The 13250-nt window shown below is 40.6% G+C and overlaps 1 protein-coding gene across 37 annotated transcripts in view; it reads right to left on the reverse strand.

Moving 5' to 3' along the window:
* SORBS1 (sorbin and SH3 domain containing 1) overlaps positions 1-13250 on the reverse strand; it is a 78642-nt gene that overhangs the window by 38200 nt on the left and 27192 nt on the right. For 13 of the 37 annotated variants that reach the window (XM_054831322.1, XM_054831313.1, XM_054831308.1 and 10 more), the window contains 7 exons: positions 10882-10911; positions 8057-8232; positions 7237-7300; positions 6029-6103; positions 5633-5695; positions 1151-1198; positions 908-1037 (listed from right to left, as the gene is read on the reverse strand). In XM_054831322.1, the coding sequence (XP_054687297.1) occupies positions 908-1037; positions 1151-1198; positions 5633-5695; positions 6029-6103; positions 7237-7300; positions 8057-8232; positions 10882-10911 (586 nt within the window). The remainder of the gene's footprint in view (positions 1-907; positions 1038-1150; positions 1199-5632; positions 5696-6028; positions 6104-7236; positions 7301-8056; positions 8233-10881; positions 10912-13250) is intronic. The other 24 variants (XM_054831323.1, XM_054831316.1, XM_054831319.1 and 21 more) reach the window with 4 other exon arrangements.

A 13250-nucleotide genomic window follows, 5' to 3' on the forward strand; every position in this document is an offset into this window, starting at 1 on the left:
TGTCACTAGATATTAGGAAGCACTAATTATTGTAATCCTTTCACTTGCAAGAGTTTTCTCAGAGGGCCAATGTACTATGCCTCCAATTCCTGCGTAAGGAAGACACAGTCTATCAGTAAACATTGTTTCCTGATCCGGTGGCCTGAAATGCTCACTGAATTAGCAATCTGAAATTGTGGTGTTGCTCATTTGAGGCAGGAAGTGAAAAACATTAAGAACATGTGGAAGTTGGGGAGGGAGGGAGGAGCAGTTCAAGAGCTGAGAGAATTCAGCAGGACATCAAATATTCATTGCTCATTCTGCTTTCCCTTCATTTGGTAAACACATTCATTACTGTTACAAAGAGGTTTAAAATACACGGTAATAAACAAAGCAAAAAAACAGGAGGGAAATCATCTTGAAAGATCTGAAGTGACACTGCTAACTAGAACCTACTTTCAATAAAGTTCATACAGGTGGGACTCCTCAGAGATGGAAAATGTAACAAAACTTTTACCAAGGCTCAACATAAATCCAAATTTTGCTTCTCCACAATTATTGCTACTTGCTTGTATTCTGAGGTGCCTTTACAGTGTCACTGAGGCAAGAGTTTCCACTGTGCCTCTGTGGTAGGCACTGTAGAGGCATGACACCCAGGGAAACACTCCTCGCCCAGGCAGGAAATTATGCAACAGACTCTGTGAGGCCTGGTAAAAAAAAAATACAGGCAAAATGGGGGACAGGGCTGTGACAATGAAGGAGTTCACTGCTGCCCAGTAGAAGACACAGAGTCAAAACTACATCTCTACTTCCCCAAAAAAGTTAAACCGGAGTTGTGGACCTAAAGCTTCCACCTTTGTTCCCTTCCCATTCACAGCTTTCAGAGATTCTTCCATTACTGATCCAAATATATTTTAGCTCAGGTCACCTTTCTGGGCTTGATTTCAGTGATGAAGTACGGTTTGGCAGTGGTAAAGTGGCAGACCTCTTAACAACCTTCTCTGAATCAATATTGTCCATCTCACTCTTGGAGCGGGGAACTGAAAGCTGAGTTCTGCCTGTAGGATAAGTCAAATATAGGAATATTGGTGAACTGGATAGGAGGCAAATAAATACATGCTTTACATGTTTTTCTCTTTGACAGATTACACAAGAAATGGGAATTACTTACTGTCCTCAGAATAGGAATAACGAGGAGAGTATGAATCAGAATCTTCATCTGAAAGACAAAAGCATTTTGCAAGTGAGGTGAAAAAGCCCCAAAGAAGCACCAGAGACTCTTTTCATTTCTCCTACTAATACATTGGCCATAATTTGAGTAATACGCCCAATACTTACCACTGGGAGAGGATCCTAAAAAAGAAAATCCCAATGAGGTTTAAATTGCATTTAAAAATAATTCCTAGATTAGATATAAATATTAATGTACTACTTACACTAATACCTTTCTCCAGGCTCGCAAAGCACTTTAGAAAACAATCCCTTTTTATCACAAAAGTCCTCTACAGTAAGGGTTATTAGATCCACTTTATCAACAGCTGAAAGATAAATTGAGGATCTAAAAGCTGTAGTACATGCCTAAAATAACTCATTAGGTGCGAGACACACTAATAGAGGTGAGAAGCCCTGCTCCTAAATCACGTAGGATAATCGCTGGGACGTCTTCCTTGTATTAACTTGCACCCCAAATTGAAGTATGTTCAGATTATGACTCAGATTATCTTTTAAGTGCAGATAACATTTCTGGCATGAGACACACAGGTATACTCGCACTAAGAGACTGTCCTCATTCTGAAGAGCTTACTTTCTAAATAGGAGAGATGTCTGTAGAATGCGATAGAGATATTCAAGCAGCTCTAAAAGAGCTAGCAATAACATCGGTGTAACTGAGTGGTGCGGTACGGCCCCCAACCTGAACAACTTTCTGTCTTTGATCATGAAAGCGTTGCACTGCACCAACACAGTAATGGCATTCCCAGGACACAACTGCTGCCTTGGGCCATAAAACCACATACTGCCTTATTCAAAGATAATGCTGTACTGTAGTGTGCAAGGCAGATGTGCCCAAAAAAGAAGGTGGGAGGACAGCAGCTTTACCACCCCCCACTCTACGGGCGATGGCCAGAGAGACTGACTTGATCGAAAACCTAGCAGTGTCTTTTCACCATCTTCAACAGCCTTTGGAATGTATCCTCAATGAACTGCAAGTAGTGGCAGGGGGAGTTGGGACCAGACCTGACAACTGGACCCACAGGCCCTTCTCTGCTGCTGAGGCTTCAAACTTGCAGGGATGTATATACAAGACACCTACAGGAATTCCAAGGCAAAACACAGGGAAGTACGATGCAATGACTGCAGAGAGAACTGTGAGAAAAGGTATTACTAATGCCTCTGTGAAGAAACCACTAAAAGTTACAGAGATAAAGAGACAGAAAAACAAAACAGATGAAGCTAGAATAAGCTAGATATGAAAATGTCATGGTTTAGCCCCAGCTGGCAACTAAGCACCACCTGGCTGCTCGCTCACTCCTCCCCCTACCCGGTGGGATAGGGAAGAGAATCAGAAGAAAAAGGTAAAACTCATGGGTTTGGATAAGGACAGTTTCCTAGGACAGCAAAGGAAGAGGAAAATAACAACAACAATACAAAGTGGGTGATAGACGATGCAATTTGCTCACTGCCCAGAACCTGATGCCCAGCTCGTCCACGAACAGTGATCCCCCCTCTCTGGCCAGCTCCCTCCTCTATATACTGAGCATGAAATCATATGGTACGGAATATCCCTTTGGCTAGTTTGGGTCAGCTGTCCTGGCTGTGTCCCCTCCCAGCTTCTTGTGAAAATTAACTCCATCCCAGCTAAAAATCAGGACAGAAAAGAACATACTGAAAAAATGTTATGTGAATTTAGTGATGCCGATCAACAGATAGAAAAAATTTTCAGTTCTCTCAAGGAGAACATCAATCAGCTGCTACAGCCAATCTCATCTGCTGGAAAAACCAATCTGGCTAACACAGCTGACCTGAAATTGCACTCAAGGCTTAATCAAGCCTTTCAGGAAGGCACAAAGAAGTCTTAACTTTTAGCCCCTCTGCTGAGTTCTCTTGGTGAATGAATTAGAGAGGTTTAAGTTTCAAGCAGATGGTTATTAACTCTGGTGTGCTTATCATAACCTTCATGTTAAAATACAGTGAAGGTCAATTTCCAGACCAATTCCCATATTTTAAATCTAAATGACAGAAAACAAGTATTTATTTATTTAATGTTATTACACTGAATGGTTAACAAAATTGACTTGTATTGCTATATAAAGATGGGTTTATTCAGATAGCAAAATACTTGGTAGACCACAAAACTCTGTCCCTACAAATACAGATGAGCAAACGTCTAAAACTATCTTCACAGCCATTCACCTCTCAGTATTATTCAGTGCTGGTGAACAATCAAAAAATTTATTTACTTACTTGAAGAGAAATATCTACATTCATTATAGCTGATCATTCAGACAGGAAAATCATACAGAAGATAAAAATCACTGCAGATAAGTGCTATTTTCTAATTGCTAATATTCTAATATCTAGAATAATAATGAGAACAGGTAAGTTTCGTCTCTGAGTATCTTATGAAGAGGAGTGTCTACATTTCTTCCCTGTTCACAGCAAGGAATATTGCAACACAGAAATCTGGAATGACTTCATAAAGATTAAAGAGTAAATCAGAGATGAGCATTAAAACAAGATCTCCTGGCCCTCAGAACTGCATTTCATCTGTGGGACCCTCCTTAATGAAGCAGAGTATCACCATTTTGTAGTTTCAAAATCCGATTCCTTTAGTGAGAAGAGGCTGTTCCCCTGTAGTTCTTACAGAATCTGCAGTTTTGGGTTTTTTTTTTTTTTAAAGGGTTGGCCAAAATCTCTACATTTTAATACCCTCAGACTCTAAAGATAGAGAGGAGCCCAAATCTTGATGTTTCTAGGGGATCCTATGCATCAATCCAAAGCAAAAATCTCTGACACTGATTGTATGAAATTGAGGCTTCGATCCATCTCTGTGTAAACACTTTGCAGTTGAGTATATCACTTTGAAATGTTTTCTAAACGTGAAACATGCACTCCAACCCATCTACATCATCAGATAGTCTGGATTCCTTAACAGCAAAAGAATCCAAGCAGATTAGACAAACATTTCCCAATGTATTAAGAATAAAGAGCAAGTATTTGGACCAATAAAATTTCAACTACCTAAACCAGCAAACTATTTTCATGTGCACTTTTGTAATTGCACAGGGGACATTTATGGGAAACCAGACTCTTAGTATATTATCATCACTGGTTTTGCAAACTATATTAGTTCAGACAACAGCAAAATGGATTTCCAAATTTCACTACAAATAAGAAAATTGAATCTCTGTAAAACTCCTTTATCAACTAGTTAATGAGGCTCTTTGTTTCTGTCTCCTCCATACCAACATACCATTCTGTCAATAGAAAATAATGTATGCTGCATTATGATTTGCAAGATAGGACTTTTCACCTACAGGTTTCACCAAGAAATAAGCAAGTATTTTAGATACCTGTATGACACTAGTCCACATTCATTTTGACAGTGAAATGCACCTTACACCTCCTAGTCTTCTTTGAGCATCTCAGCTAGAACCCATATTGTATGCTTTCTTACATAGTACCCACCAGATGTTTAACATAAACATTGAACAAAATGGTTAATTTATAATCTCACCAGGGTTGGCTTAAGGCACAGGCTAAGTAGGCAAGTTCCTAAACTGCAGGATCTAAAGTAATACCAAAGCACCAAGCCAACAAGGCTGTCACCAACAACAACTTCCCCATTGGGAAATGTCTGTGTGTCCAATGTGTGCAGCAGATTCCAGTGTTACTCATATATAAGTGGTTTTATGCATATCACACAGTTACAGGATTATCACTGCAATAGATACTATTTCACATCCCTGAAACATGACTGCAAAGGATTGTGGTTTGTACATGAAGTTTAAAGGAATCTGCTGAGCACATGAAGAGGATAATGTAAAGATAGTGCTATTTCAAGTTGCAAGATGTGCTAATGAGACTGTCAAACTCTGTCCTTGCCTAGATATGCCAAGCGCACCTAAGGCCAGCCCTGAACCTATGTTACCAAGTTATATTTATTTTAAAAGACTACATTGAGGGACTGATCCAAAACCCACTGAAGCAAGCAGCCTTTTTTTACCAATATACTTCAGAGGCATTTTGGGTCTGGCCCTAATATTGTGTTAATATTCAAAACCAGAAGTAAATAATTAAAGAAATGTATTGATTCGAAAGGGGGGTGGGTGAAATTTCATTTAAATCGTATCTTTACATGTAAGTAAGCATTCTAGGCGTGTTAAATAATCACTGCACGCACATGGCTAAATACAACTGATAAGCGCATAAACCCAAGCAAACCCCAAGTCTGTAGCATTAGTCAAATACTAGTTACAAAGCCAGAGGAGCACTGCAAAGCCAAAAAGGCATCATACAGTCAAGGCAACGCTTAGAGTGCAGCAAATCATTATGAGGCAGCATAATGCTCAGCAACTAGAAAAAACTCCAGGAAGAAAATAAATGGATAAGGCAGCATTTGTGCAGAAAAATATATACGGTCCTTTATTATTACCTTCAGAGATAGGACTAGGAGTAGACGCAGGAAACTGGTATGTAGGAGAATAAGGATTGTCTTCTGCAGCAGAGAAAAGCAGTGGATTTTGAGACTATCCACAGTGAAGTGGAGGTTCTGCTTCATCCCCCAATTTCCTATCACCATATGATTTTATTGCCTACTTTAATAATACTAGAGTAAACGGCATCATACTTTAAAAAAGATTAATGGATTAGCAAAGATTTAGTTATTTTATGCATCACACAAGAAGGTATATGGGCATAACTGAATTTTCAGCCAGTGTAACACATGGGTAATGGGAATCTAGAACCTGAATCTAGTTACTATTACGGTGCTATAGTACAGTTAACTGAAAGCACAAGACAACAGATACTCTGACTAAACTTCTGATACCTTTGGGTTTTTGCTGGATTTCAGGAAGTTCAGGAAATATGTAGGTAGGGCAATAAGGGTTTTCTTCAGGAGTGTCTAAGGAGAGGAACATGATTTGCAAAAAGAGAACAGAGAGGACAGATTTAAAGGGGAAGAAGGGCAAGACAAGAATCCATACAAGCTGCAGAACAGTCCCTCTCGTGCTGATGTTCTAGCATGACACAACCTCGATGTCTCTTTGCTCATTGCTGCCTTGCGTGTCTGGGCCCTGCGAGAGACCCTGGAAGCCGAGGGGACTGAACTCTTTCTTCTCCTTCTGAAGCATGGGCTCTGGCTGAGCTGAAGAACCTCTGTTAGGAGCACTGGGATTAGGAAACAGTTCAGTTCTTTCTCATTCCATCCAAACACAGCATCTATATATGCAGAAAGCTTATTATGACAGCACCTGCAGCAGCAAATACAGCTCCAGTTTTGCATGCTCTTATGTTTTATTATATAAGCGCAGTTCTGAATGGCATTTGCCTGCACGTCAGGCTGTTCAGAGGGTTCAGCTTGCAAATGCTACTGCAGTCATTTCTCACACAGAAGAACAAATGTGAGTGCACCAGCAGCCAGGCACAGAAGTGCCCCAAAGTAGGGGATTCCCTGAGAGTGCACCACTACAAAATTTGCAAGTGCTTGCCACAATTTTAGATTTTGAAAGGAGAAAATTTGAGGTGTTGAAAAAGCAGAGTTCAGATTCTGAACTCACCAAAAATCAATGGAAACCTTTCTATTGGTTTCAGTGAGCTTCAAATCAAGCTTTATTATGCAGGTACTAAAGCTTTACAGTGTAAAGTCTTCTCTTGTGCACAGAGCCATTTCAGTGATAACCTACTATCCTTTAAAAGTGTGTGGGGTGAGGTTAGCTGCTATAACTGGAGTTCAGGGATCTGTTTTCTCTAAGCATAGAATTAGCAGGTTTCTGATCTCAAAAGGTACTCTTGATTTTGTGAGGGCACTGCAGTTCACCTTTCAGAACAACTCAGACCTTTCTTTGGACTTCAGTGTTTTCTCACCTTTGACTTCAGAGATTTCAAATACAGTGGTTGAGTTCTGTGGTGCAGAGCAAACACTAGTTAACATAAAATGCTTTTATTTAACATCCAGTACAATTCTTCACATGAATGAAACAAAACATTATCAAGGTGGTGTTTTAAAGTAAATAAAAGCCATCTGTGTTACAGTACCTCTATTTAGCTTGTGGATCTGTTTGAACATCGTCTTGTACCAGTCCTTCGATCTGTCTGTATTCTATTGAAAAAACAAATATACACATAAATAATCACAACCATGAATTCTACCAGCCTTTCAAACTTCTTACGAATCTTCCAGCAATGAAAAAGGTTTACACTCTGCTTCCTATTTCATTTATTATCACTGACTACCTAAAAATCAAGGCTACATGAAATTCATGCTTTGAAATATGATTTCGCTCAGATATATAATTTCATATGTAATGAAGCTACAGACTTCACTCAAGTTACTAATAAAGCTTTACAGGGGTAGTTTGTAACCTGTGTAGAACTGTAGATTATGTGGAAGATCTTGCATATTAATCTGATTTCACATCTAAAAGTAAACACCTTGCCTATTTTAGTCACACATATCAACTTCCTAAGTTAGAAACATTTAGTGTTCAAGTCATTCCAGACACTAGTTGTAAGAATAGGTTAGTAATTCTTTTCATGATAATTTCCTCTCAGCACTGAACTTAAACATATTGTATAAGTGATATGAATAAAAGAGACTTTCCCTTAGCTGCTAAGCATGAATGAAACAGAACAGAAAACAGTATGCTCAAATATGATGAAAAGAGATATTAATTTTTAAATTTCTCCTCCTGAGGCAGCTGAACCAGGTCATTGACAGCAAAGGGAAGCATTCATAATAAAATACATTGGAACTAGAATTCTGTCTTCCCTTAAATCTCTGCAGTCTCTGGAGCTTTAGTGAATTCCCCAAGTCCCAAGGTAAGCAGAATCTGGCCCAGGTTTTGCGTTGTCTTACCCTCAGTGGAATGCCAATATCATCGACGGAGGTATCAGCCATGTGCTTAGAGCTCTTGACAATGCTTCTCTTCTCCTCCATCGCCCTCTTCTCACTTGGCACTGTCTCCTGAACTGGCTTGTCCCGTGTAAGTGCTGAATCAACTTTATCAGAAGCTAGTCTGTCTGGCACTGAATCTGGAAATGAAAATGGGGGGTTCTTATCCCAGCATTTCACCATATTCCACTCTTGGAAGGAAAAAATCCTAGCAAGTGGTTGATGAGACAGACTGTGTCACTGCTAGCTGTGGTTAACATCTGGACTAAAGGAAATCTACCAAGAAAATGCTGCCAGCAAAAGCAGGCTAGCATCTCTCAGGTATCCATCTTCACGCATCTCATGACAGTCTCAGCTGTCATGTATGCAAGACAAGGGAAAATTTTGGTTTCAAGGGCTGTTTGGGGTTTGGGCTTTTGTGTCTTTTTGACTAATTGGTGATTCTGCAATCTCATTCTTCATCAAAAAGCATCAGTGATACAGTCTCCTAGACATCTTTTTCTGCTGGCGATTTCAATCTAAAGGAGCACCCTACAGGGTAGTGGGGCACTACTTTTTAACAGCTTGCACTCACCTGCCTGACAATCCCCTTTGTTACAGTCAGTATATGACACTTCCAATTCATCTCTGTGCTCTAACCAGAGTTTGTAAACAACAAATTACTCTCTTGTTTAGCATATGTATTATTCCTCTTGTATATGAGTCTGCATAAAGATGGGGGAAAACAACTGATTGCTTCAGACCACCTTGCTTCCACCTGGAATTCCTTGATGCTGCCCAACTGACACTCAGACATAGCAGCAGGCACCACCACCACCCCAAGGAACCGAGGGAGCTCAGGCTGTTCTGAAGATCTACTATGCTCTGGAGAGTTGCAGCACAGCAACACTTAGGCTCTGCTGAGGACTTTTTCTATGTGGATTTTCTGGAGAGGAAATATCTGTGATTTTGCAGTCTGCCTCATCAAGACTTTGCCATGTCCTATCCTTTTCACATCACTGCATGCATTGGAAAGAGAGAGAGAGAGATATGTTTATTAACATGCACATCACCATACTGCCCAAAGCCATTAAATGTGCAAAAGTTTGAAAGGGGCAGTTAGCAGACAAAGGCTCGTGCACAACAAAGCATTGGTCTGTTGGTACCTTGAGCAAACACAACTCTGCCCTGCAAAATTTAGTATGTGAAAGATTTGTGTTTGAGTGCTTGGTTTGAATTACCATCACACTTTAATTCCTCCTTCTCTTTAAGAAAAATGAAATAATGTTTATAAATGTTCAAAATGGGGCAAAGCATCTATTAAATCCTTGTTTAGCATTTTCATCCTATTTCCCCTCCCTGTGAAGGTGAGTGCACTGTCTTTTGGTCCTTTTGTGTCTCTAGTGTACAGGGCTCTCCCCATTTTGTAGGAAGTATTTAGTCCATCTCCATTACTAAACTCCTTTCTAAGCCTCTAGAAACAAAGCATGGAAAGAGCAACTGAAACTAGACCATTCTTCCGTGGCATAAAAACCACAAAAAACAGGGGGAGAGGTGCCAGCCAGCAGCTTTGTGTGGTTGTTTCAGTCCATTGAGAGCAGGTGCAGACCCAGCTGTGCCACAGCGTGCTTTACTCTTTCAGACCAAGGATCATTTGGCCTGTAACAAAGTGCTCTGTGGCTATCTCTAGTTCAGAAAACAAAGGAGTTCCTGATAATGAAGGGAAACACCTTGTGAAAGGAAAAACCAACAGGAAACCTCTCTCCAGACTTGCAGGCAAGCATTAAATTCTGTGTTAAACAGTGGTGTCCAATGAGGCAATGCCTACACCAAGGGAAGAAGCTGAGAGAAACCTGTGTAAACTGTTATGCAGCCTGACACCTCAGCAGGGCAGCAGCAGAGAGGAGGGACGGGCTGGTGTCGCAGCCAAAAGGAACCTGGTGGATGAAGTCGGACCAGGTCAGGTGCTGCCTCATGGGACACGCTCTGCTAGTCCAGGGCCCATACAGCAGAGCAAGATCACACAGTGTTGGCTTCTCTGTGTTTGTATTTGTGATACTTAAAGTGCTCAGGCACTCTTTGTGACTTTCTTCTCTCCCACCTCCTCATTTACACCACCATAACCAAAGAATAATAATGTGGGTAAAGCAGTGCATAATGCGCTGCTCCTATAACACCCATTGCGGACTGAGCTACTTCTATTTGGGGTTTGGAGAGGGAAAGATGACCAGGAAAACAACTTGCTCTTCTTTCAAGGAGAGACTCTCACACTTGTTGCAAGAGCAGAGCGCTGCCCAGGGAGAGAAGGGTGGCACCACACGTGCATAGTTGCACACTACAATTTTATCATCTATTTCTTGACAGCTGGCACAAATACTTCTGCTCTTGGAGTCATGCAAATACTGATTTTTATTTCTCTTTCTCACCTCTCACCACAAGCAAGACTAATTCTAATGGCTGTGTAGAGAAACTTGAGAATGTGCCCCAAGGAAATGAACCTAAAGGCTCAAAAGACAGCCCCAAAAGTTAACTAGAACAATCAAACTGTGTGTAAATTTCATGACTTGGGAGGAACAGACAAGTAATTTAGGGTTTTGGTATATTAACATGTGGCCACACAGGTAGCATTTGGAGAAAAGACTGAAATCAAACATTCAGTGACCTGGACTAAGCCAGGACAAATATTTATACTCATTCCTTTGCAGTTCCTGGGAAGTGTGTTTGCTAAAGGTACTCCACAAGCTAACAAAGCAGCAGCTTTGCTCCAGCAGAGTCAGCAGTTGGGGGGTAGCAGACCTTTCACATCATACCTGCCAGGCTACTAAGCCTTTTTTGCTGTTCTGTGGTAAAGGGAGAAACAAAACAAAAAGAAACACAGAACAAATGGGTGAGACATAAACAGCAAGTGCTCTTGTGCTGCATTTCTGACAGGCAAGAAATACGCTGTAGACAGAATGGCAGCAGCTGCTGGAGAGAATCTGTTTTCAAATACCCTGCCAAAGTGACAGCCCACAGTCCCTTCTCCACACTGCAGCCTTGTGGAATACTATAAATCTCATGATGCAGTGACCGATACATTTGAAAAGAGCATTTTTTTTTTTCTTAACATAAGAGAATGAAAAAAGTTGGACAGGAGACAATTTGAAAAATAGTAAAGACTCGCAGAGTCAAACAACTTGACAACTAATTCTGTTACCATTAGCACGAAGTACATTTTGAAACAATAATGCTGTAGCATTTTGAAGGGATATAGGAAAGGATCGAGTCATTGGTTGGTGCTTGCTGAGTCTCATCACATACTGCCGAGCCACAGATTCAGTGATTTGCACGCAGACGCAGCTTGATTAAGGCTTTGATTCTCAGAATGGTCCCCTTGGTTTAGGACCTTTCAGTACTGAGTTCCCAGACTAGGACATTTGTGGTATCTTCCAGTATCCTCGACCACCCTAAAGTTGATGCTTACAGCTGCTTTCTAAAGGGATGCCCAAATGACTTGCCAAAGTCATGGCTGGGAGTAAATCCAGGATTCTTCTCTCTCTGTTCTCTGCTTTTTACTCCCTAGCAATTAATCCTTTCACTTAAAGCATGAATGTCATTTGAAAAGAATAAACTATTTTACTGACATACAAAATACACTCTTGAAAGCTCAATATTGTTAATACAAAGATTTAAAACTTTAATATATTAATCACACCTGTTATATATTCATAATAAATCATGCCATGCAATGCCTGCTCAGGAAATAACTGTGCTTTGGGGTGGCGTGGGACACTTGCCAAGCAAATTTGCAGTAGGTAACAATCCTCCAGTTATATGCAGTTTTCCAACAGAACCCACCTTCACTAGGTATTTGTACTAAGTGGATCAACTTCAGCAAGGGAAACTGATATTTCTCCTCACTAAGTGCAGCTCCCTCACCAATATCTAGGAACTTTGGTCTTTAACCACAGCACTTCTGCTCTGCTAACCACCGGTGGCAAGCTGTTCGTGTGCATTATGCTCACATGATAGCTGCCAACATATGAAACAAACCCCTACATGCAATGGGGAAAAGGAAGGGTTAGCAATCTGAACCTGAAACGTAGATGGGAACCACCTGCTGCGGGGTTCAGTCTTCTAAAGAGGCCATCAGGAGTAGGCTGGTATATGATGAGAAAGAAGAGATGTGAGGATGGTTTCAGCTTCAGCCGTCACTTTCACTAAGGAGAATTGTGTTCAGTCAGTAAGGTCTCCTGACAAAAACACGTGGTTTAAAGAGTTGATGCTTGACAGCTCTTTCCTATCTCTTCCTCCACAGAGGAGAGAATATCATGGATGAATAGACTTTTCGTGAAAAAAAAAAAAAAAAAAAAAAAAAAAAACCCACCAAAAAAGGTACTGTTTACATGAAGAAGAGGTTTCCTTTTCACTTGTGTGTCTGACTAGGAGAGAAAGCTGCTGATGGATAGAAGCGGAAGGATTGGGAGGATCAGTGCTATTTCACTCTCCTGCCTGACCAGAGACAGCTTGTAGCCCCAGGCACACACCAGCTAATTCAGGCTTTCATCCTTGATCTTGTGTTCTGGGACTGCTTGCAAAGGCCAAAACCTTGTAGGCTTTTCGGAGAAAGGGTCGAGCAGAGGAATATAACTGCTGGCAACAGTGAAGGAATGATTATAGATGCCTTCAGAGTTCCCAGAGGAGGGAGCACTGGAGGAGACTAAGACTTGAAACCAGTAACAAAAGGGGAAGAGGAAACAAGTATTTGAGTACGTTTAGTGCAAAATAAAGGTGTCAAAAAGAAAATTAATCAAGACATGAACAGATATGAAGGGAAGAAATTCTTACTTTAGTGCTAGGAATGAACAAGAAGATCTGAAATCACTTGTTTATAAGCATAAATTTTATCCAGTTGGTATTACTGAAATCCAGTCGAAAAAATTCTGAGATCTCCCATCACAACTTTCTGAGTAAGATCAAGCAGTCAAAAAAAGGATATAGTATAGTTTCTGTGCTTCAAATGCCATTACCTGCTTCTAAGTCTCTGATAGCTCCAAATCAAAGAGTTTTACATGCTTATGGATTAATGAACTAGCAGATAAAACATAAAATAGGACAGTAGGTGATGTCTGCTACAATAGTCACTCTAGAGAATAAGATAACCAGCTCCTTAAAGCAATCAATAATCCACTGAGGAGAA

Source organism: Grus americana, chromosome 7 (genome assembly GCF_028858705.1).
Source record: "Grus americana isolate bGruAme1 chromosome 7, bGruAme1.mat, whole genome shotgun sequence".
NCBI classification, from domain to species: Eukaryota; Metazoa; Chordata; class Aves; order Gruiformes; family Gruidae; genus Grus; species Grus americana.